The sequence below is a fragment of the Diadema setosum genome, chromosome 7 (assembly GCF_964275005.1).
Source record: "Diadema setosum chromosome 7, eeDiaSeto1, whole genome shotgun sequence".
In the NCBI taxonomy this organism is placed as follows: domain Eukaryota; kingdom Metazoa; phylum Echinodermata; class Echinoidea; order Diadematoida; family Diadematidae; genus Diadema; species Diadema setosum.
In genome coordinates, this window is record NC_092691.1 from 29938582 (window position 1) to 29966133 (window position 27552).

Here is a 27552-nt window from a genome sequence, read left to right on the forward strand (position 1 = left end):
ACTTTGAACTTTGAACTTTATTGTAAAACACACCTTTTGGCCCCAACTGGGCATATAAAGGCTTAACATTGTATGAGATACAAAACATGAGTAACAATTACTGAACAGATATAACATATACACATATTTACAGAATGACAACATTTGTAAATAATATAATTGGTACGGTACAGTACTTATGATAAACAGACATGTGAATCAAACAACAGATCAGGAAATTGTATAAAAATGATGTTTGAGGAGAAAATACTAAAACTGTAGCTATGATGCTAATATCCAATGTATAATAAATGTGACACGTGTTTGCTTCTCATTCTCTGTTGAGATAATAGTCCGCTACGTGCGGTCAATTACTACAATTAATAATTTAAAAATGGTTCAAAGTAATAGCTACAACTCGAGCTCAAAATTTCAAATTCAAATCACTGAATACCAACATTATTTTACAAAAATTTACACTGTGATTAAGATTATTTGATTTCCTATTGGCTTAAAAATAAAGTTTACATACACTTGAACAATAGATTAGGCATTCTCTTGTAACTTAATCATCATTAAACCATTTTTGTCTCGCCCACCGGAGGTGAAGGCGAGACTAAGGGATCCAAATGGCGTCCGTCCGTCATCCGTCGGTCGTCCGTCACAAATGTTAAAGTTTACCTGCAAGACTCTCTTATGATGCATAACTCTTGGCAACTGTTACAGCAATGGCAGCCACACTTGCGTGATAGAAGCACTAGGGGTATCTTCATGTTATGGTGTTGTCGGAGGTCATGTGATGATGTCAAAGGTCATTTGAGGTCATATATTAAAGAGTATGTGCAATATGTTAAAGTTTACCTGCAAGACTCTCTTTTGACAAATAACTTCACATAAGTTGCTTGGATTACAACCTAACTTGGGTCATAGATGCACTGGGGATACCTTCATGTTATGGTGCCGTTGGAGGTCACAGGATAAGGTCAAAGGTCATTTGAGGTCATACGTTAAAGTTTACTTGCAAGACTCTCTTATCACACGTAACTCGACACATGTTGCTACAATGGCAATCAAACTTGGGTGATGGACTCATTGCACTGGGGGTACCTTCATGTTATGGTGCCGTAAGAGGTCACATGATAAGGTCAAAGGTCGTTTGAGGTCATATGTTAAAGTTTACTTGCAAGACTCTCTTATCACACGTAACTCAGCACATGTTGCTACAATGGCAATCAAACTTGGGTGATGGTAGATGTCTCTTGGGAAGTTGAAGGTTACCACAAGGTCAAAGGTCACAGACAGGGGTCAACTAACTTTTAGGGCCCAATGTTAAGTTTTTAGGGCGAATTTCGTTTATGGCTCATAACTTTTGATCCCTTTGTCTGTTTGTGACCAAACTTGGATGGAAGATGTCCCTTGGGGAGGTGAAGGTCGTCACAAGGTCAAAGGTCACATACAGGGGTCAACAAACTTTTAGGGCCCAATGTTATGTTTTTAGGGCGCGTTTTGATTGTGGCTCATAATTTATGATCCCTATTAATGTCCGTTTGTGACCAAACTTGGACGGTAGATGTCCCTTGGGGAGTTAAAGGTCATCACAAGGTCAAAGGTCACAAAAAGGGGTCAACAAATTTTTAGGGCCCAATGTTAAGTTTTTATGGTGCATTTCGATGATAGCTGATTACTTTTGATCCCTTTGTCCGTTTGTGACCAAACTTGGATGGTAAATGTCCCTTGGGGTGTTGAAGGTCACCACAAGTTCAAAGGTCATAAGCAGGTCAATTAACTTCTGGGAGTTATAAGAAATATTAATTCCTTGTACGGGAATGGGCGAGACACAATTTGGCACTTGCCTTGTTTAATTATACAGTAATTTTAACAAATACAATAGAAAAGAATAGTTACCTTAATACTAGTAACAAGAGGACCACTACCAAGCTGGCAGGGGAGGGGTTGGTGGTGGGGGAGATGAGTGGAGAGGTATCTGCTATTACAAAAAGTAGTGGAATGAGTCAGTGTATGCAAAATTATGTAGTTATGGGGAGGGCACTATATTCTGGTGGTCAAGCAAAGGGGGGGGGGGGTGTCTAGGGCGGCGTTGAGGATCTGAACTTTGCTGCAATAGCCTCAATCATTTTACAAAGATTTAGCAATTTCACCTTACTTTTACAGTTAAATAGTTTATCCATTTTATGGATATTTGGATTTCTATAATAGTATCTAGGCAACAAAGCTTGTCTCAGAGTATCAAATGAACTAAGGTACATTCAAATAATACATGGAATTCAACTGCGCGATTTTGTTCGAGTTACACAGTGGACATATCCTATCATCATAATTGATATTGCTGTACTTCCCTACTACTACTGGGAGTTTAGAGTTAGCTAAACGGAATTTAGTCGAAATACTAGCATATTTGTGAGGGAGGGTCAAAAGATATGGTTCAAGCATAAATTTACATTTAAAAATGCGATAATTGATACAGGAATCACTGTCATTAACAGTACTAGTCCAAGTTTGGATAAATTGATCAATCAATCTCTGTTTTACTTTTTTTTTAATACCATAAGTGGCTACATGTTTGAGCTAACCAAATATCACTAAACCCACAATTGTTCAACATATTTTGAACAGCAATTAACTATTGTGATTGGAGGTTTTGAGCTTTTTGCATATTAAAAGTAAGACAGCAATAGAAGAGTTATCTTTCTGAATTAGTTTGGACCAGAAACTAGCCATCCTACATTTGACATAATTCATGATTGGATATCGTCCAAGTTCACCAAGGATCATACAAGTTGGAGTTGATTGTTTACAATTAAGGATTATTTTGCAAAATTTTATATGTAATTTTTCAGCCAAAGCACACTGAGAGTAGCCCCATATTTCAAAACCATAAGTCACAATGGGGAGGACCAGGCTGTCAAATAACTTAAGTTGGATATCAATGGGTAAATTAAGTCTTCTACATTTTGAAATTAGAGAATATATCGCTATGCTAGCCTGAACATATAATTTTTTTTCTTGTAATTGAAACATATACCCAAATATATTCATAATACTTCCAAGTTCGAACTTCCTATATATGAAAGATGGGAATCTTTCTAATTTTACCCTTTGAGAAAATAACAATTTTAGTTTTAGAAACATAATAGACAGTTCTTTATCAATACAGTAAGTGTGTAAAGAGTCTAGACTCCGCGACTAGAGCAACCTAGAGTTTTTGTCTAGTTTCTCTTTCGTTTTCTCGGCGGCCGCGGCGGTTTTTGTTTGTGTGTTTGTTTTATACACAACACGTGTCGTGTGTCGGGCGGGCGGGCTGTGCGAAAACTGCGCATGTAACGTTAGAGAGATCGAGAGTGGACCGCGCCGATGATCTGACAAGTGTGCGAGTAGACCTCTCAGCTCTAGTACTGTAGTGTACGAGTCCACCCAGTGCAAGTAATCACTGCATGCAATATCCAGTCGTCAGTTACTGAGTAAGAGTTTGGTTCTGCTCTCTGTACACAGTAGGACCTCTGAGTAGCGTGAAATGGATGACAGCGACCTTGCCGAATCTGATTTTGGGGATTATTCCGAGGACATCAGCGATACGTCCGAAGAAGACGATGGAGATGACTGTGAAATCGCTGGATATACATGGGGTGAAAAGCCATACATGTTCGAGCCGCTCGCTGAAGAGCCGGGACCGGAAGTTGACAAAGCTGCAGGAGAAAATCCCGAATCAGCTGAAGACGGCGTTGATTCAGGAGCAAGATTGGGAAATAATGACTGGCAAGTAGCAGACTTTTTCTACTAGAGTTAATAGAATCTAGTAGTATGGTAAACAGGTTTATATTAGAATCTATTCCTGAGAGCATATAAAAACACAACTTGTTTAATTGTCATGCCTGTTCGCATGCATCACTGACCACCTGAGGAGGTCTGCCACGGAACTCTACATACTCTGTGTGTAGAGTTCTGTGAGGTCTGCGGCAGCGGCGTGCGCGCATTCGCTCTATTCAAATCGGGTTCGAGCAGACAGACACGCTGATTGGTCGGTCGACTTTTGCTCCCGAAATCGGGGAGCAAAAGTCGGTAATTCAAAGGGCTAACAAAAGGATGCTAAGCAGATCTCAAAAGGCCCTCGCACAACCCACTCAGCTGGGCTCTCTTCACCATACAGCGAGAGTGCCTTGACAAAAGGCTAGGGGAGCAGGGGCCTAACTCAGTAACTGAACTATCTAAATCAGACTCAATTGATAAATTAAAGTGTTTATCAATCAGGTTTTAGGACTGGGTCTAAATGACATAGTTTCTAGACGTCTGTTGATATAGGGATAGTCTATGTGTACTAGTATTTAATGATTAAATCAGAGATAATTGTGTTGGAGTTTACACGGTGTGCTCTGTTGACGCAGCACACATTTAGGAGAGTAGATTGTATTACTGGACACTTATTTTTTATCGCTCCTCAATTGCGTAAGTAACCTACTCAGAGGATGAAATTTCATGCTCATAAGGTTCCCCCCCCCTACTTTTTTTTTTTTTTATAATAGGAATACTTGGGCTGTGAATGCCCCCCCCCCTCACTTTTTTACCCCAAAGTGGCTACAGAAAAAGAAAAACAATGTGGTTAAGCTTTAGAGGGCTTAAAAGTGCAGGTGAGGGCTTTTTGCTTTGTTTTTAGTTGTTAGTTTTTTTGGATTTTTGGTTTTTTTTTTTGTTTTTTGGGGTTTTTTTTTTTTTTTTGCTTGTCAGCTGAAGAAACTCAGAAGTGGCAGCAAAAAGCTGCGTTGAAGGCAGTAAAATGTGGCACCAACCTTTCAAGTTATTACAACTTTGTATAAGCAAGGTTGGAAACTATTGTAGATCTAGGCCTACTCTCTACAGCTGTGTACTACTAAGTATACCCCTTGACCCAAAACGATGTGTCGGCATAATTTTGTGTAATCTTAACTCTCTCACTATACTTGCATAATTATATCCTTCCACAAATTCCAAAGTAATAGTATGCTATGACCAATAATGGTTACTTCTTATCTGATCTCCAGGTGTTTGTGCTCTGGTGGCTGTACACCAATGCCTACAGTTGAAGAATCTAAATGCTGTAAGGAATTGCAGCAAATCGTAACAAGAATGGATGAATATCCAGAAGAACTTGGCTGCATCACAGCTCATCCAGGATTTCAGACAGTTTGTTTGAATCAATGGGTCCTGGAGACAGCCTACAACCAATACATCCAACAGTATGGGGAGGAAATTCTACAAGATGCTTCTGAAAATGAGTGAGATACACATTTCCCCCTTTATCATTTATAAATTTGGACCGTACATTACATTTTTTTTTTTTTGGTGGTAGAAATTGAAATGTTTCCATGGCAAGCTGAACTTTAGCAGTATTGGAAGCCTATTTTATAACTTGGTATTTTAGCCTTATGGTTAAAGGGTAGGTAAATGATCTTGTCATTCAACTCAGTGCCATAGTAACGTATCTGTTCTATGATGTACAAGTAGGGCCTACCTATTGTAACTATAGTCTGTTCATGGTGATAAGTCAATTTGAATTACAACAGAATTCAGTTTAATCTGATTGCCCCCCCCCCCCAGTAATTTAAAAAGTGAAGATATATGATACAGTGCACTCCCATTATAATGAAAATGGTTATAACAAAATTCCAGTTACAACGAAGTAAAAATTCAGGCTGCAACATTATACGCTCTATGTACTTTTATTCTTTTTTTCAGTTACAATGAAATTTTGATATAATGAAAGAAACTGTTGGTCCTGAGGACTTCATTATAAGGGGAGTCCACTGTAGTTCCATTGTGCATACAACAGATGATCATTTTTGTTTCAATTCTGTATTTATGTACCCCCCCCCCAAAAAAAAAAAAAAAGAAGAAGAAAATGTAAAAGAAATGAGAACGCAGTAATACATCTTCCAATCTTCTGTCACTTGAACTTTTTTCTTTTTCTTTTTTGCAGAAAATCAAGGCACATGGCATACCGACAGCTGGCTTGGTGGTGTTGGGAATACTTGGGTCGTCAAGTACGGGTTCCACTTCCTTCGTGTGCAGTGAACCTCATCAGAAATACATTCCAGTAAAATGGCATCAAGAGACTTAAGGATGCCCAGTGTGACATCAGGATTGTTGTGATGGAATGGTCAAACTTCAACATGATATTAATTGCATCTCTCTCTCTCTGTAGTTGTTTTTGGAAGGGTTGATGAGGGGTTGGTTTGCCACTTTGGGCATACTGTGACATTATTTATCTTGTATGGATGACTTGTAATTTTGGCATTAGTAGAACATGTATTACTTCTGTATTTCTTTAGAGTTATGTAAATGGTAGGGCCTTTGGGCTGTCATTTTTTATGGTTTTTTTTTATACAACTGTACTTCTGTTTACAGATGGAGTCTACTTTGTAGATTTATTTGGGTTCAGAATAATTATCAAATCACCAGTTTTGTCCTGTGTCACTGTTGCAGGTTATGGTACATGTACCCTCATTAATAAAATGCAAAATGTATAACTGATGTCAATGCACCTTGTATATTTTGTTTACAGCGTGTACTTCAGGACTTCATTTTGTTGTAAAGAAATAAACTTGCAGTTATTTCGTTTGTTCAGCTACAAGCATTTATCTCTTGTCATTTACAAAACAAAATTATCACTTACCCTTACTTATACCCTAGCTAGCTATATACAAGATCTATGACTGATGTTAATGCACCTTGTATATTTTGTTTACTTCAGGACTTCATTTTGTTGTAAGAAAAAAAACAAACTCACATTCATTTCATTTGTTCAGCTTACAAGTACATGTACGATGTATGCTGTATTTATCTCTTGCCATTTACAAAACAAAATTATCACTACCATGGTGGTATAGTAGATGAAATAGATGTGTATATGATGTGTTTCATGTACATTGTATTTAAGTACAGCTGTACATGTGTTATAATATTTGTTGTTGTGGTTGTACAATGTGTAGTTGCATGGCATGTGTATACGTTTGCGTAGATGTACAATGTAGATGTACTGAGAATTTGAGACTGTTAATTACTTGTACATACACCTGTATTTTATGTGTTTGCAGTTATGTTTGTCTTTACACATGCCCGCTGCTTAGTGATGGCGACAATTCATCACTGTCATACATAGTATCCCAGATCTAGATGTCAGCCAGGAGTTCGGCAACATAAGCTACACGTATTATAGAAAAAAAGAAGACAACTGTAAGAAATTTATTTCGCCTTATAGTGCTTGTGTCTAATTAGCATTGGTATTCATGTATCAAAGAGTTATCCTCTGTACTTTCACTGATAATCGGTACTGGTAATGGTAATGTATATTGTACTTCACTGGCAAAATGAAAGAACATTTCTCTATTGCTCTTGGACATTTTTGTGGTTCGACAATCTATTGCAAATACCATGAGTGGATAGCAGATTTTAGGCACACAATAGGACTGTTCTGATTGAATTTAGCCTACGATCTTTGACTTTGTTTGAAGGTTTTCAAAATAAAATTTGCTGTACCAAGTAAATGAACCCATCGCTGTTATACACGTATTGCCTAAGATTGTCATGATTTCACTTAGTCTACAAGAGTTATTAATAGAGAACAAGTTTAAGTTATAAAAGCCAAAAAATAAACCATATTACAACAAAATAAATCCATCACAGCCAAGACAGGTCAACCATATATCATTGGTGCATGATCACTTGCTTTGCACAGGTCACATTCATTACATCATTACTCACAATTTTTTAGCTGATGACGTGTGTCAGACGGTCTTTACAAATATGTACTGCTCTTATTGACTATAGATAATAATGATCCACATTTTTGAAAGATGGCTAGTTTTTTTGTGTGTTAGTATGTCACCCCTTAATTCTACATGGTATCAAAGGTGATTAGAAAATAAAGCTGATGAATAAGAGTAAAATCTGATGAATAAAATGGGTAAGTTTCACTTGTTTCATTAAAGACGAGAGATAACATTTATCTGCTTATTCATGCATGTATCATTACTCGCAAAAAAATAAACAATGTTGCCTACCTTTGAATTTATTTGTGACTCGTAGAATCCTCAAGACCAAGAGCAAACAGTCAAATCCATGCATTCACACATACTTCACACACACCAGGGAGGTGGTTCCCACCTCCCTGCACACACACACATAATTCGTGCACAGATGTTGGCACTTCATAAAATCAAAGTTAAAAAAAAAAAGTGAAGAAATATTTTGTTGCCATTATTAGTCTGACAAGAATTCTTTATTTTCCCTGCTTTGTACACTTTCTATACTTTTGCTTTGACCATGAACTGTACAAAGCAGTTTAGTCAGGATGGCTAGCTGTTGCAACAGTGTACAAAATGTACTTGATTTATGGCTGAAACGATGGACTGAGGTTCAGTTATGTGTGACCAGCGGAAGAAATAGGATTGAAGCGGCCTAAAATTACGGTAAATTGCCATGAAATCATGTCACATCTTGTTAACCAATTGTGGCGCCCAATCAGCTGACAAGCAAGAGGAAAAATCCGGTCCTCGCCATTTTTTTTTTTATTACAATGGGCCTTGTATGGTAGTTAATGTAGTTCTGTTGGGTTTTTTTTTTTCAGAAACTGTAGGATCTTTGATATCACATACATAACAAAAGATGTAAGATACAGACTACATAATATACAGGGGAAACTCGGTATAACGAACACTGCTATAACGAGATATCGGTTATAACGAGGAAATTTTCTCGGTCCCAAATTTCCTTCCACACAAGTCTATGTAAAATGCTACTCTTATAGCGAGATCGGCTATAACGAAATAATTGCTATAACGAGATAAATTTTGTGACTTCCAAACAAAGAAAAACATAGTAAATCAAACCTGCTATAGCGAGGTAAAGCAAAATGCCTTCGGTAAAGCTTTACTTCGCCTGTGCTATCATCTTCCGAGATTGTGAAGCTTGATGCGCCAAAAACTGTCTTGTACACACATAATCATTTTCTTCAGTGCACTCCAGCTAGCACTGCATGTTGTACGTGTGAAGTGTGTGTGTGCACGCACACTGATACATGCAGAAAATGTGGTGGGACGGCCATGACATCATCATGACGTTTAGCAGGTGTGAGGCAATCTGATGCTGTGATTGGCCTTCTACTTAGGGAATTTCCCGTCTTCACACACACGCGGTCATAATGTACATACAGAATGTGTCACATACACACACAGCATTGTGCAGACCATATTCAAGCTTTCCACACAACACACACCCATACGATAACCACATACCAATCCATAGACGATCTTGATACAATACACTATCGCAAGCTATATAAATTTACAAATTCAAACATCGACAATTAATAAGAAACACATTCTTGATATTGGATTTCCTTGGCGAAAAACATCTTCTTACCCATAAAGGTGAGTAATTCCCTCACACACAATATCAAGTTATCAGTATTGATTGAAATATGATGGGTAGTCCCACATGTGCAAATTAATGTCTTTATTTTATGCCTTCTTTTATGCCTACTGATATAACGAGATATCGGCTATAACGAGGACAATGACTCGGTCCCGACCATCTCGTTATATCGAGTTTCGTGAATTTAAAATCACTATATTCTGAAGTCAAGAAAACGTCCACTGAAACTGAAACAGGAAACGGCTGTAGACCAAATCCATATTTAAAGCAACTTGACCACAACTTTTACAGTTTTACCACTTATAAGCTTTACATTTTCATGAAAGATCTGAAGGGAAAATATCAGAAAGAGAATACATTGTACATGTACTGACATTTCCTCAGAAGGGAATATAGAGAAACTTCCATTTTATTGTATTTCCTAACAAAATATAACCTTGATTTGTCTTTAATCAGTTTTACCTTTGCAAACTAGAAATCTTAGAGACTTAAAGAAATAATTATCATACAATGTATTTTCACAGAAAGGAAGGCCATACATCTAAATATTAGATGTTTCTCAAAATGCATGGCCATGATCTTTCTCTCAAATCGAGATTTCCTTCAGGTTTCGATCATTCATGAGAACTAATTGCATTAATGACTGCACTAAATCAGCATAAAAGTTGATTTGAGGTAAAAAAAAAAAAAATCAAACAGAGATAGAGTGACCAATACAGTTCTTGAAGATGCATTCACTAGACTTGCCTTCCTTTAGTGGTAGGGAACGGTGGACTATAGGTACTGCCTCGCATCATCTTCCTTCGACAGGTTAATGTAAAGCTTGCGGATCTTACCAGCACGCTTGGGCCCCATGCAGCCTCTGGGGAATTGTCTTGTCAGTCATATGGCAGACCCGAAATTCCAGGAAATTACCAAGGGACAAAGACCATATCCACACAAGAGAAGAAAAAGATACAACACAATATACAGTAGCTATAGCTGACTCTCGTCGTATATGACTATCTCTTTGTTGGGTCCATGCAGTTAAAGCACACGTGTTATAGAATCCTATAATACGGACATTCTGTTGTATGGATGATTCCGTTCAAACGAAAATTGATTATAATGTACAACCAAAGTAGCTGGTCCCCAAATTATTAGCGTTACGGGTATGGTGCACAATATGAACGTTTAAATACAACGAAAAACTAGATCTGTCGTCTTTGGGACACGATACACGGTCATGGTATGTTTGAACTTGATAGGCATAGCACTTTCTTAGCTAACCTCTGCACAACTTTTGGGGAGAAATAAAGAAAGAAGAAGAAGAAGAAGAAGAAGAAGAAAGAGTCCATACAGATACAGAAGGTGATCCGAGAGGATACTCGGATCACCTAATAACTGCCATTGTAGTCGTGAGGACTTTGTCATAATGGGAGTCGCCTGTATCAAGGTTTGAAAAAAATATATATACAGTATGTAAAGAAGCTTACAATATAGGCCGAAAGTATGAATTGGCTCCTGATACATGTATTTTAAGCTCACGGAGTTCACTGATCTTTTGAAATCTTTACTGCTAATCAGATGCAGAGATTGCTGAGATGGTATTTAAGTGACAATAAAATAAGGATAACCCTGAAGGAATCTCAATTCTGCAATAAATCGATCGAGACAGCATATTGGTATCATTTATGCATTGTTTGCTCGAGAGACGCCATAAAATTGATAAGATAAATTTAGAATATAAATGTATGTTATAATAGGGGGCATCACACACACACACACACACACAAACAAACAAACACGTATAATACATACGCGTATCCTATACACAAACAATTCAACAAGCAAACACATTCACTATAACAGAGATCAACGAGAGAAACGTGTGTACCTATACATGAACATGTTGCTTTTTAGTGAACATTATAGCGCCTACTGCTTCTTGTCCTTGTATCAAACATCTCAACTAAACTTAGTTCGCGTGAGGCGATCTAATGGTGAATGCCATTTCACACCATCACGTGGAGCAAAAAGAGTAAAACCTAGCTCCCAAAATGAACGAACTGGCAGTATATTGTGAGCAGTCTTTGATACTCAGACTTACGAGTGTTATTCCATATAGCATGTTAAAGGGATATATAGATATAGATGAGATGGGGATTCAGATATTGACTTTTTCGAGATAATTAAAATCATTGTTATGACACATTCCAGAGCATACAATTCTACGAGGAATTTACGGGAATTTTAGGTTTATATGATGAAAATTGGTCTTGAAATGGCTGAGATATATAAAAAAAAGGGTAAAACAAAGTGCTCTTATAATAAAATGCACATAGGTGCCTCTTTTTATTAGGACCACTTTGTTTTGCTTTGTTAGCTCAGGTGAGCCAAGGCTCAAGCCTAGTGAGCTGTGATGGCGTCCTGATTGCATCGTCTGTCTTGGGTCTTCTGTCGTCCGGCGTGCGTCGTAGGTAAACTTTTGATTATACGTTTGTATTTTCATCTTCTTGAAAACGTGCACATAGTGGATTTTCGAACCAAATTTTGCAGGTATATAATGGCTACCCTGGTATAGGAGGATAAGATCTCAATCTGTCCCCCCCCCCCCCCCCCATTGAGAAATGTAAAAAAAAAAAAAAAAAAATCTTTTCTAGAACCAGAAGTGATGGCTATATAGGTTATATTGATGATTGTACATTTTGTTCATGGCGAATGCAGGAGTGCCTCCTTTATGCCCTGCATGTGGGGTCCAAATTAGGGCTTCTTTTCTTCTTCAAAACGCATGGTCAAATTTTCACCAAATTTGGCAAGTATACATGTGTTATCGCAGGGATGATTATAATAAATTATTTATACAATTTGGGCACCTATTCCCCACCCGGCAATGCCCATCGGGGGAGGGGGTACAGACAAAAATTATTCCTGCCGAATGTATTCTCTTTCATACACTGTATTGTATAAAGTGGTTCTGATTATCACGCTAAAAGTTAAAACCTGAATCCCCATCTCAACCAAAACTATTATGGGGCCTATACAATCCCTTGAAATCGACTATCAGAAATACCATACGTGCATGCCCTTTGAACACGAAAACTGAGTTAGCACTTTTGATGGACGATTATAAATTAGGGAACATAAACAGCTGAGATCTATTATATACGTAGCTTGTTTATCACAAATCTGGAAAGATTATTTTTAAAATAATATTTCACGGACGTTTCAAAAAACTTGGGAGCAGATTATTGGCAGAATTCTTATCCAATGTTCATTATTGATCGACCTGCCGCTTGTTTTGTTTTGTTTGTTTTGTATTTCTGATGGGAGGCGTGAGAGAGAGAGAGAAAAAAAAAGACAGCTGGGCGGGAGAAGGGGCTTAGTTTGCTGCTGGGAATGAGACTCGCCTCGTAGGCGTGGGGCTTGGTAGGTCTGATGCTTCCTTTGTTAATTTTGGTTGTTTTTGTTTACAAATTTTCGTAAACGATGTTCTTCATCTACACGCACTTGTGTTACTTTGCGGGGGGGGGGGGGAGTTTGCCTTGTTCGTAAACCCTTATGTGTACTACACAACATTATTATGAGGGTAGAATTTGTAATCCCTTGAAATTTATAACGTGTAGCAGCAACTGGGAAAAAGGCAACTCTTGGTTGTTTTCATGCCTCCGACCATGGACCTACTATACACATAAACATTCATCGCTCATTAATTAATTCGTGCACCTGTTTCTATCAAAAGCGTCACAAAAACATTTTCAACATGCTTTCCTGCTTTGATTCAGTCTTGTCCACTGACAGCCAGCCCGGATAAAATCAAGACGGCGCTTTGAGAAATCTAAAAACTACATGCGCAGAAGATAATAACTCTTAAATCAAGAAAAATGCAAGTGCAGTTGTAGTATATATTGCGAAATCATCGTATAGCTCTTTCATTTGCGAAATACAAGTACAGCTGTACATGTGCTTTACAAGAAAAAACAAATTAATTATAGGCAGGTTCACTGTGCTTTGTAATCTATTTTTTCTCCATTTTGTCGCACATTGTTTTAGAGTAAACATGGACAGTAACAGTAGACGACATGCTTGTCTTATACACTTAAAATAGTTGGGCAAGAAAAAAACAACAACAAAAAAAAAAACCCAACTTTTAACCAACACTGGGCAACATGCTGTCCACACAAATATTGGTTAAAATCTGCCCAGCTGATGTTGAGTAATGAGTTTGCAATGTGGTTGGGCAAATTAAATTGTCCATCAGCTGTTGACCAATCAGACTTTACCCAACTTTGCAATTTCCCAACCGTTGGTTATATTTTGAGTTGGGTAATCATTTACCCAACCAATTTTACCCAATTAGATATTGCCCAACTTCCATTATTTTGTCCAACTGTTTAGTAACTTGAATTTTCGTTAATCAAAAATTTTGTGTTGAATTATTTGATGTATGGGTGTTTACCAGAACATAGTGTATGTCAAGACATTGTTCATATCTAACCTATTATAATCTTATATACAGCTAGTCGTAAAGCATATACCTACAAGTACATCTATAGGCTTAGCCTATATCCTAGACCTAGTTGGTACCAGGGATTTTTCATTCACATTAGGGCCATTTAGTGGTAATGCTTTAAGACATGGTTACCATGTAGGTTACACTTTTATTATAAAAATATGAAAATACCTCATCAAAGCTACAAGTTGAAATTGTGAATATCACGGCAATAATATTCAATAAATTTCTAATAAATTTCAGACATGTCAGAGTTTATTGAAACTGCCATCAAAACAATAACGATATTTCAATATTTCATCTTCTCGAATAGAATTTGAATAGCTTATGAATATTCATGAGCTAGTAGAAACCATGAGCTAGTAGAAACCAATAGAAACCAACTGGTATCAACTGGTATCAAAATTTCAACGTTTTAGTTACTGGGTTTTAATCTGGAATGAAGTGGTAAGCAAGTCCAGTCAGGTATATGGGTTTCAAATTGTGTCATCTAACTATTTGCACACAAACTGACACACACACGCACGTACACACACAAACACACAAAAAACACAAACTAGCAATATTGTAGGAGTAGTTTGCTCCCACAGACAGATACTCCCACAATGTTGATCTTTTTGAGTGCTGTTCGTTATTCCGAAGGTTTGTTATTCCGAAGGTTTGTTATTCCGAAGGTTCGTTAATCCGAAACACACAAATTCCCTATACCTAGAGGTTCGTTAATCCGAAAATAAAAAAAGGGTTCGTTAATCCAAACATTTGTGGCGTTATTCCGATGATTCGTTATTCCGAAGGATCGTTAATTCGAAAATGAAATAGAGTTCGCTATTCCGAAGGCTCGTTTATCCGAAAATGAAATAGGGTTCGTTATTCCGAAGGTTCGTTAATCCGAAAATGAAATAGGGTTCGTTATTCCGAAGGTTCGTTGATCCGAAATGAAATACGGTCCGTAACGAACCTTCGGAGTAACGAGCCTTGTTTCATTTTCGGATTAACGAACCTTCGGAATATCAAACCTTATCACATTTTCGGATTAACGAACCTTCGGAATAACGAACTGTAACCGATTTTTTAACCCCTTTGGTGTTGACGGAATAAAGGGAAACGTATAGAAAGTTATGTCAAAAAACGTCCACAATGTAGCTCTTGCTTATGATGATACATTGTAATTAGACAATACCGTGAGTGTGTGTGTGTGTGTGTGTGTGTGTGTGTTTGTTCCCCCACCCTCCCATTCCTAAAACGGAGAACACCCTATAGTAATTCTTGGTACCCCTACAAAATCGTAGGGTTCGGTCATCCTTCCATACGTAGGCCTATCACACACTTTTTTTGTTTTTCAATGATATTCTATTGATTTCATTCAAATTAATCATAAATCAACCCATTCTGGGTGTAACATGAACATAAGAACGGTACAAATGCCATTCAAAAGACAAATCCATTACCAACTTATTTATACTGCCCATCATCTCCCTTCAAACATAACAACTCGATTATAAATCAATCCTACTGACCATTTCTTCACGAGAAAGTATTGACATGTACCAAAAAAAAAAAAAAATGTATATATATATATGTATCTTTGACTATGGTATACTTATACTGCCAATCATCTCTCTTCAACATAACAACTCGATTATAAATCGAGTATGTAAGGGTATATATATATACAAGGGTATATACATAAAAAAGCAACAAAAATACGTTATACAAACTAGAATGAAATCATTTCATTGAAATCAAATCCCCATCCCCCACCAACCCCGATGCACTCAAACCTATCCCACACCCCCACCACAACCCCAAACACATATATCCACAACCACCACACACATACACCCCAAACACCAACACACATACACACCAACACCAAAAACGCACATACACACATACACCCCACACACAAAACACACCCGAAGCGATACCACCTTCCTTCCTAATAAAAACGACTTTCAAATTCAGAAACATTTTCCCATTTCAGCAAATGTAATCCCAACTTATTTCTTTTTATAGCAATTTCTTTTTCTTCATCCCGAAAACTTATTATTCTTTTACAAATTTCCTCCAAAGTAGGAATTTTTCCCTCCGACCTAGATCTAAAAATGATATATTTCAAAATAAAAATTATTGTATTATAAAATTTTACTTTTGGATCCCTTCCCGTAACACCAAAATGAACGTCTCTCCACTCTATATTTCGAAGATCTGCCATCTCAAACCTATCTATCACTTCCTGCCACAAATTCTTAACACACACACAATCCCAAAATAAATGTTTATATGTTTCTACCGATTGCTCACAAAAAGAACACCGTTTATTTGCAACGAAACCAAACTCAAAAAGATTTTCCTTTGTATAAACAACTCCATGTAATAATTTATACTGAAATTCCCTAAGTTTTGTTAGAAGTGTTGTCATTCTTGGTTTTAAAAATATATGTGTAATTTCCTTTTTCGAAAACAAATAATCATTTTGGCCATCTTTCATTCGTAAAACATACAATTGCTGTAAATTTGTAACAAAGAGTTCATACACCTTTCTAAATGAAACATCTTTCAATAAAATTACATTCTCAAAAATTTTCAAAGAAATATTATATTCCTCTTTATCAACAGAATAAAAATCATATATATTTCCCTCAAATTTCTGGCTTCTTACAACAACCTCCCCTATTTCCCAAACTTTAACTATATTTTCACTATCTAATCCTAACCTGTGAAAATATACTGCTGATCTCATACGATCTTTTTCCATAATTTGCTTCACTAAATAAATATTCTTCCTATATAAATTTTCACAAAAAATCATTTTCCCTTTACACAAATAATCCTTATTATTAAAAAAAATTGGATTAATCTTGCCTTCTTCATAATTCCGGTTATTCTCCATTTCTTGCCATGCCCTCAAAATTTCTAAATAAAACAATGGTACATTAAACTTTAGAAATCGTATATCATAATTGCACAAAAATATGAATCTTCCTCCCGCAGTCCTAAAAATATAATCAAAGAAAAGTTTCCATCCCATGAGCTTCTCACCATATAACAATCGCTTCAACCACATAATTCGTTGACTCTGAACAAAAAATTCAAAATTTGTCATTCTAAGACCGCCCTCACTATAATCCTGATAACAAATAACCCTTTTAATTCGATCTTTACCATTCCATATAAATTCAAAACAAATTTTATTGATATCTGCCACTACCCACTTTGGAACCTCTATTGATGAAGATACATAATATAATTTAGACAGAGCATATGTTTTGAGCAAAAATATTTTTCCCATTACAGTCAAATCTCTTTGTCTCCACCATCCCAAAAGTCTTTTAATCTTACTCAGTATCTCTTTATAATTCATTTCTTCTCTGACCTTAATATCCAATGCAAAATACACTCCTAAAATCTTTATTTCAGTTACAAAATTACCCATGGGTAATCTTTCATGTTCTCCCTTTTTCTTCCCTATACTCATTACCTTTGTTTTATCAATATTAACCTTCAAACCACATAATTCATAAAAATCCTTAAATATTTCCTGTATTCTGATAATTGATGACCTATGTCTAACAAATAAAGTCATATCATCAGCATATAAAACTTGTCGAACCTCAAAATTCTCAAACTGAATACCTCTAATCCCATTATCCCTTCTCACCGCCTGCGCCAGAATTTCCATTACCAATAAAAACAAATATGGTGATAATGGGTCGCCTTGCCTCACCCCTCGCTTTATATCAAAATAACCTGTCGAAACACCTCCGTTCATAACACAACTACTTATTCCATTATACATGATTTTCACCCAAGAACAAAACGACTCACCAAACCCAAATAATTCTAACACCTTAAATAAGAATTTGTGCGAAACTGAATCAAACGCTTTTTCAAAATCAACTGCTATCAAATATGCCTCTTCTTCGCAGTAATTATTACAATAGAAAATCATATCGTCTATCAAACGCAAAGCCTCACCAATATACCTGTTTTCTATATAACCAACTTGATCCAGATGAACAATCTCATATAAAACTCCCTTTATTCGCTTTGCAATTATCTTAGAAAGCATCTTATAATCCGTGTTCAACAAAGTAATCGGTCTATAATTCTTTATAAATAATGGATCTTTGCCCTCTTTTTCAATCAATGTTATTACACCTTGTTTTTGAGACGTTGCTAAACAACCTTTCTCAAAAGCTTCATTGAAAACTTCAACCAATAAACTTCCTATTTGTGGCCAAAATGTAAGATAAAATTCAACTGTAAATCCATCATTCCCAGGTGATTTATTTAATTTCATACTTTTTAAACACTCCCAACATTCCTCCTTAGTAATTTTTCCTTCACAAAAATTCTTACTGTCATCACTTAATTGAGGAATGTCTTTACAAAATACACTTTCTCTGAAATCATCACACACTGATTCATCTTCTGAATACAGATTTCTATAAAAATTTCTAATCAATCGCATTATTACATCCTTCTCTTTAATCACATTTCCCTTATCATCGCACATTTCCCGTATAACCGTTTTCTGTTTATTCGACTTGAGCAACTGCTCAAAATACTCTTGATTCTGTTCACCCTCTTCATACCAGACCACTCTTGACCTAACTTTTAATCCATCCGTATACACATTATACAATTTCTTCAATTCCGTTTTTTTACTCTCTATATCCTTTAAAATTCCACCACTATCAGGAGACGACAGAAGATTTTTCTCCAAAATGTCTATTTCATATTCCAATTGATGTATACTTAATCTTCTCTCCTTTGATTTTTTCTTCGAAAATTTCATTGCAAAATTTCTCATTTTCATCTTTAAAAAATCCCAGAAAGAAGATTTAGTATCAAACTCCGTCAACCATTGTAATTCAATACTTTTTATTTCTTCATTCATTCCCTGTACAAATTCCTTATCAAAACACAAACTATTATTAAATTTCCAATAAGACTTCCCATAACTTTCATTATATCGAATAGATTTCAGTTGTAAAAAAATCCCAGAATGATCAGGTGCTACTGATGATATAATCTCACATGTTCTTACTGAACTTTCCAAATCCTTTGATATAAACCAGTAGTCTAAACGACTTTGAACCAGCGGAGCGATTTGCCTGAAAGTAAATCGCTTTAACACTGGGTTCCGTTTCCGCCATATATCAATCAAATTCATTTTCTTTAAAAAACCCTCTAATTCTTTACTACCACTCATTCTCAAATTAGTACTTACACCCATATAATCCAAATCTTTATTCATTACTACATTAAAATCTCCACCCAAAATTAACGAATAATTCATAGAATATAAATTTGACAAACAATCATTAAAATTCACAAGAAAATCAATTTGTCTTTGCACCCTATCCCTTGTTGGGAAATAAACATTTCCCAGAAGCAGTTTGTAACCTAGCAAATCCCCTTTTAAAACCACAAAACGCCCTTCATCATCTTTCATAACCTGATCAATCTTAAAATTCAATCCAGGGGTTAACAAAATCATTACTCCCCTACTATGATTTGACCCATGACTAAAAATGATACGTCCTCCCCATTCTCCTTCCCACTCTTCCTCAATATCAGGGGTACTGTACGTTTCCTGTAACATAACCATATCCCCCTTTCTCATTCTAACCCAATCAAAAATCATCTTTCTCTTTACTCGATCCCGTACCCCCCTCACATTAAGTGAAATTAAATTCAGACCCGCCATGATGTATGATAAACGGTATCTACGTAACCGAGAGGGAAAATCCTACCTACATGATATTGATAAAAACGGTATCCCACACACCACTTCAATTTCACACCACCACACACACAACAGAACACACACCCACTCACCCGTACCCTACTGAAGCTAAGTCTAAAAGACCAAGAAAAAAGATGGTATCCCACACACCACTTCCATTTCACACCACCACACACACAGCACAATACACACTCACTCACCCGTACCCGACCCACCCCCGACAACACAAAGCTTATCCTATTCATCCTCATTCTACCCCACATCCGTCAAAAATTAACACATACACCCCACACACAAAACACACCCGAAGCGATACCACCTTCCTTCCTAATAAAAACGACTTCCAAATTCAGAAACATTTTCCCATTTCAGCAAATGTAATCCCAACTTATTTCTTTTTATAGCAATTTCTTTTTCTTCATCCCGAAAACTTATTATTCTTTTACAAATTTCCTCCAAAGTAGGAATTTTTCCCTCCGACCTAGATCTAAAAGTAATATATTTCAAAATAAAAATTATTATATTATAAAATTTTACTTTTGGATCCCTTCCCGTAACACCAAAATGAACGTCTCTCCACTCTATATTTCGAAGATCTGCCATCTCAAACCTATCTATCACTTCCTGCCACAAATTCTTAACATACACACAATCCCAAAATAAATGTTTATATGTTTCTACCGATTGCTCACAAAAAGAACACCGGTTATTTGCAACAAAACCAAACTCAAAAAGATTTTCCTTTGTATAAACAACTCCATGTAATAATTTATACTGAAATTCCCTAAGTTTTGTTAGAAGTGTTGTCATTCTTGGTCTTAAAAATATATGTGTAATTTCCTTTTTCGAAAACAAATAATCATTTTGGCCATCTTTCATTCGTAAAACATACAATTGCTGTAAATTTGTAACAAAGAGTTCATACACCTTTCTAAATGAAACATCTTTCAATAAAATTACGTTCTCAAAAATTTTCAAAGAAATATTATATTCCTCTTTATCAACAGAATAAAAATCATATATATTTCCCTCAAATTTCTGGCTTCTTACAACAACCTCCCCTATTTCCCAAACTTTAACTATATTTTCACTATCTAATCCTAACCTGTGAAAATATACTGCTGATCTCATACGATCTTTTTCCATAATTTGCTTCACTAAATAAATATTCTTCCTATATAAATTTTCACAAAAAATCATTTTCCCTTTACACAAATAATCCTTATTATTAAAAAAAATTGGATTAATCTTGCCTTCTTGATAATTCCGGTTATTCTCCATTTCTTGCCATGCCCTCAAAATTTCTAAATAAAACAATGGTACATTAAACTTTAGAAATCGTATATCATAATTGCACAAAAATATGAATCTTCCTCCCGCAGTCTTAAAAATATAATCAAAGAAAAGTTTCCATCCCATGAGCTTCTCACCATATAACAATCGCTTCAACCACATAATTCGTTGACTCTTAACAAACAATTCAAAATTTGTCATTCTAAGACCGCCCTCACTATAATCCTGATAACAAATAACCCTTTTAATTCGATCTTTACCATTCCATATAAATTCAAAACAAATTTTATTGATATCTGCCACTACCCACTTTGGAACCTCTATTGATGAAGATACATAATATAATTTAGACAGAGCATATGTTTTGAGCAAAAATATTTTTCCCATTACAGTCAAATCTCTTTGTCTCCACCATCCCAAAAGTCTTTTAATCTTACTCAGTATCTCTTTATAATTCATTTCTTCTCTGACCTTAATATCCAATGCAAAATACACTCCTAAAATCTTTATTTCAGTTACAACATTACCCATGGGTAATCTTTCATGTTCTCCCTTTTTCTTCCCTATACTCATTACCTTTGTTTTATCAATATTAACCTTCAAACCACATAATTCATAAAAATCCTTAAATATTTCCTGTATTCTGATAATTGATGACCTATGTCTAACAAATAAAGTCATATCATCAGCATATAAAACTTGTCGAACCTCAAAATTCTCAAACTGAATACCTCTAATCCCATTATCCCTTCTCACCGCCTGCGCCAGAATTTCCATTACCAATAAAAACAAATATGGTGATAATGGGTCGCCTTGCCTCACCCCTCGCTTTATATCAAAATAACCTGTCGAAACACCTCCGTTCATAACACAACTACTTATTCCATTATACATGATTTTCACCCAAGAACAAAACGACTCACCAAACCCAAATAATTCTAACACCTTAAATAAGAATTTGTGCGAAACTGAATCAAACGCTTTTTCAAAATCAACTGCTATCAAATATGCCTCTTCTTCGCAGTAATTATTACAATAGAAAATCATATCATCTATCAAACGCAAAGCCTCACCAATATACCTGTTTTCTATATAACCAACTTGATCCAGATGAACAATCTCATATAAAACTCCCTTTATTCGCTTTGCCATTATCTTAGAAAGCATCTTATAATCCGTGTTCAACAAAGTAATCGGTCTATAATTCTTTATAAATAATGGATCTTTGCCCTCTTTTTCAATCAATGTTATTACACCTTGTTTTTGAGACGTTGCTAAACAACCTTTCTCAAAAGCTTCATTGAAAACTTCAACCAATAAACTTCCTATTTGTGGCCAAAATGTAAGATAAAATTCAACTGTAAATCCATCATTCCCAGGTGATTTATTTAATTTCATACTTTTTAAACACTCCCAACATTCCTCCTTAGTAATTTTTCCTTCACAAAAATTCTTACTGTCATCACTTAATTGAGGAATGTCTTTACAAAATACACTTTCTCTGAAATCATCACACACTGATTCATCTTCTGAATACAGATTTCTATAAAAATTTCTAATCAATCGCATTATTACATCCTTCTCTTTAATCACATTTCCCTTATCATCGCACATTTCCCGTATAACCGTTTTCTGTTTATTCGACTTGAGTAACTGCTCAAAATACTCTTGATTCTGTTCACCCTCTTCATACCAGACCACTCTTGACCTAACTTTTAATCCATCCGTATACACATTATACAATTTCTTCAATTCCGTTTTTTTACTCTCTATATCCTTTAAAATTCCACCACTATCAGGAGACGACAGAAGATTTTTCTCCAAAATATCTATTTCATATTCCAATTGCTGTATACTTAATCTTCTCTCCTTTGATTTTTTCTTCGAAAATTTCATTGCAAAATTTCTCATTTTCATCTTTAAAAAATCCCAGAAAGAAGATTTAGTATCAAACTCCGTCAACCATTGTAATTCAATACTTTTTATTTCTTCATTCATTCCCTGTACAAATTCCTTATCAAAACACAAACTATTATTAAATTTCCAATAAGACTTCCCATAACTTTCATTATATCGAATAGATTTCAGTTGTAAAAAAATCCCAGAATGATCAGGTGCTACTGATGATATAATCTCACATGTTCTTACTGAACTTTCCAAATCCTTTGATATAAACCAGTAGTCTAAACGACTTTGAACCAGCGGAGCGATTTGCCTGAAAGTAAATCGCTTTAACACTGGGTTCCGTTTCCGCCATATATCAATCAAATTCATTTTCTTTAAAAAACCCTCTAATTCTTTACTACCACTCATTCTCAAATTAGTACTTACACCCATATAATCCAAATCTTTATTCATTACTACATTAAAATCTCCACCCAAAATTAACGAATAATTCATAGAATATAAATTTGACAAACAATCATTAAAATTCACAAGAAAATCAATTTGTCTTTGCACCCTATCCCTTGTTGGGAAATAAACATTTCCCAGAAGCAGTTTGTAACCTAGCAAATCCCCTTTTAAAACCACAAAACGCCCTTCATCATCTTTCATAACCTGATCAATCTTAAAATTCAATCCAGGGGCTAACAAAATCATTACTCCCCTACTATGATTTGACCCATGACTAAAAATGATACGTCCTCCCCATTCTCCTTCCCACTCTCCCTCAATATCAGGGGTACTGTACGTTTCCTGTAACATAACCATATCCCCCTTTCTCATTCTAACCCAATCAAAAATCATCTTTCTCTTTACTCGATCCCGTACCCCCCTCACATTAAGTGAAATTAAATTCAGACCCGCCATGATGTATGATAAACGGTATCTACGTAACCGAGAGGGAAAATCCTACCTACATAATATTGATAAAAACGGTATCCCACACACCACTTCAATTTCACACCACCACGCACACAACAGAACACACACCCACTCACCCGTACCCTACTGAAGCTAAGTCTAAAAGACCTAGAAAAAAGATGGTATCCCACACACCACTTCCATTTCACACCACCACACACATAGCACAATACACACTCACTCACCCGTACCCGACCCACCCCCGACAACACAAAACTTATCCTATTCATCCTCATTCTACCCCACATCCGTCAAAAATTAACACCTACACATTTCTGAAGCCGCTCCCCTCCCACATTATACTTTCTATCCCGTCACAAATAATTATCACACACAAAGTTACCCCATCTATTGTACTGTCACCAATAATCCCAAGCATGGTATACCTGCTTCCCTTCACACAAACAACTAGGACATCCACTCCCCGCACACCTATCTCTCCCACTTAATTATTGATCTTTGTCTTCCAAAACCTCCTAAACTAAAAAAAAAAAAAAAAAAAAAAAACCGACAATTATAAATATAATGAAAGTACAAATATTCTATATCCCCTCCTCCTATTCCTAAAACAAAATGTTGAAAGCTTATTCAATCTAACAGTCTGAACCCCCCCAAAAAAGAGGGGAAAAAAGAAACATGACAGTGGAATCTACGTTATACGCACATGATATAAACAATATAAAATCACGTTAATGGCTACCTCCGCGTTGCCAAGGCAACACTCGAAAACCAATCTGACACAACAATCAGACTGGAGGGTGATTTGGTATACACAACAATCCTCATGAAAGGATCGGAAAGACAGAATACTCTTCTTCCTATTACACTGAGCACAAACCAAACCTTCAGCAAAGAAAAAAAAAAACAAACTAACAAATTCCTGAATTTACCTAGATGGCAGAGAAGAAGAAGAAGAAGAAGAAGAAGAAAAAAAAAAAAAAGATAGACTCTCTTCAATGCAATCAAAATCTGTACGTACTTGTACAATCAAAACTCAAACCGACAACATTCATTTGCAACATGTGGTACATAAAAACAACAACCACACCCACAAAAAAAGAAACGTTTGGCATACTAATCCGTTCTACCCATTCAAGTTGCAATAAAAGCACATAATATATATACTTAAACAATCCTCATTCACGAGTTGTTTCTAGTTTTTTTTTTTCCTAAGTCGTTCTTGTAAATTTACGCTCTCCACAGTGAGTGGCCGTTTTCTTTCTACCCAAAACAGCACGGGAAACAACCAGTTAAAGGAGCAAAAATATCTTGAAGAATCAATCTCATGAAAAAAAAAAGGAAAAAAAAAAAAGAAAGATAACGACATGGCTTACCAAACAAACAAATCAACCTGTGCAAACCAATGTCTTCACCGAAACCTGTAGTGGCAAATAGCCACTTTGACAGCATGAAATCACATTTTTATGTAAATTAAAAATATGGTCTTTCCTTCGGAGCATAATGACTCCACAACAAACAAAGGAAAACGTCAGGTTAACATGTCCCCCATTATGCCTAAAACGGGAAACCCTCATCTCATTACGTCACTGGCTGCCTCCGCACTGCTCCAGGCATTCCCAAGACTTCAAACGTCTATTCAAAGACACAACAAAATACCATAGGAGTCGACTCCTTTGTTTAACCTGTCACCCACTATGCCTTCAATGATAAACATTCATCCAATTTACATATTCCGTGGCTGACTGTCTCCGCGCTACCCAAGGCAGCGCAGAAACAGCCAATGAGAGGACCACATGGCCTACACAGCGTAGAAACAGCCAATGACAGGGCCACATGGCCTACACAACCAAACTCGTGAAAGGTAAAAAAAAAAAAAAAATAGTTCAATGAAACTGACAAAAACAAATTACGAATTCCTAGTTTGAAACATGAACCAAAATTCCTAAATACATCTGCTTTCTTCATTAGGTATACAACCCTTTCATAACATGTAAAATCCATCCTATACAATTCAGTTACTGCCAAACAAGACCAAACCCCTAGCAGCAGGTGGCCACTTGGAATGCATTTGACAATGAGCACATGCAAAATAGAGTCTATATTGCATACTCACTCACACTCACACACACACTCACTCACACACACACACACACACACACACACACACACACGCGCACACACACACACACACACACACACCGTCACATACATACACGCGTACACGCACAGACTTTTTACTTGTCCATGAAAATTTACCAACTTAGAAAGGAACGTTATAAAATTACTCAAGTACTGGTAAGAAATACCCAGGCTTAATGTGCAAAATAATGTTGGTAAATTATATTAGGCGAATTTCTACCCAAGTATCAGTTGCCCAACAAAAATTACCCAACACGCAAAAGGAATGCGTCACCTACACAACAGCGGGGCAAAAAGTGCCCAACTCTCCATTACCAATTCTGTTGGTAAATATTCGCCCAATATTTAAGTAAAAATAATTGCCCATATGTTGGTTTAATCACCTAAAAGCTCAATTGGGCGATAATTGCTCAGAATGATGTTTTTTTTTTTTTTTTTTTTTTTTTACCAACCAAGGTATACCCAACTAAATTTACCCAATATTTCAAGAGTTTACCATTCAGGGACGTGAACTACATGCGTGGCCGCTAGCAAGTGTCCGTTTCAGTACATAATTACCAATTTTGTGACGCAAAATTTGTCCTTGTTTGATCGAGGTTTGTTGCTCCCCATCATTGGTGTTTAAATTCAAAGGCAGTTGAGTCTGAAAAGGCACCTCAGCCAAATAAGACCGAAATGAGGGAGGCGGTTTAATTTGTCAGTGACGATGCACGATTACACAATCGTTATTGTCCAAACGTCATTAGTAGCGGTGGTGAATATTGGATCAAAGATAGACCTCCGTTCATAGTCCATAATATGTGTATTAGGTCCATGCTCCGACACAAAGTAGAAGAAAGAAGTAGTAAAAGAAAGAAGAAGTGACCAAAAGTAGTGGTAGAAGTAGTAGCAGCAGTAGGCCCTATTTTATCATCATTATTATGATTAGGCCTATCATCATCACCGTTATCATTATCATATTAAATTGATGCTGAAATTGCTCTTCTCCATAAATTAAGTGTATGCAATGCATTTTGAATTACTGACCTAGGGTTATACATGCATATACTGCACAATGATTCCCAGGGAAGCATTTTGACCATGGGGTCAAGTGTGATGTCAAGAAAAAATGTTCAAATGTCACAATTTCCCCATATTTTGAAAATATCTGAAAGTATTGTAATGAAAATGAATATGTTACCAGTCAGTGATTACTGAAGTTGTTGCCGACCATCGGGGTCAATGGCCAAGTGAAAATGCTCAAATTTCCAATAAACTTGCTCATCTAAAAAATCTAGCCATCCATCCAAATTAAACCTAGTTCGCTATATAGGAAAATAAACATTCAACAAATTTGTGACAAACATTTTCTTAGTTATTTGTTGTTATTATTTATCTTGTATTATCATTTTTTTTCTAACTGGCAATAATAATAATAATAATAATAATAATAATAATAATAATAATAATAATAATAATAATGGCATTTATATGGCGCTTCATACTGACGTTTCTAAGCGCACTTTGCTACTCATACAAATAGACTAGAAAACACAATAGCATTAACAAAATCAGCGTTAACAGTAACAAAAGAAGAGGAAAGAAAAGAAAAGAAAAGAAGAATACATTTGATGCAATGGTACAATAATTGATAACTGTGTGCACC

At 36.0% G+C, this 27552-nt stretch overlaps 1 protein-coding gene across 1 annotated transcript; it reads left to right on the forward strand.

Annotated features, from left to right (window-relative positions):
- The first annotated feature begins 3465 nt into the window (after positions 1-3465).
- Positions 3466-7788, forward strand: LOC140230579 (uncharacterized). Its single transcript, XM_072310721.1, has 3 exons — positions 3466-3753; positions 5013-5246; positions 5948-7788. Exons 1-3 carry the CDS (start codon positions 3512-3514, stop codon positions 6066-6068), a joined length of 597 nt encoding a protein of 198 aa, XP_072166822.1. The 5' UTR covers positions 3466-3511; the 3' UTR covers positions 6069-7788.
- Positions 7789-27552: the final 19764 nt, after the last annotated feature.

Bases quoted from the DNA above. Each gene is read 5' to 3' on its own strand.
- LOC140230579 (XM_072310721.1), top strand. From the start codon at position 3,512: ATGGATGACAGCGACCTTGCCGAATCTGATTTTGGGGATTATTCCGAG. The intron at 3,754-5,012 runs GCAAGTAGCAGA...TCTGATCTCCAG, and splicing joins AGATTGGGAAATAATGACTG to GTGTTTGTGCTCTGGTGGCT. The intron at 5,247-5,947 runs GTGAGATACACA...TCTTTTTTGCAG, and splicing joins CAAGATGCTTCTGAAAATGA to AAAATCAAGGCACATGGCAT.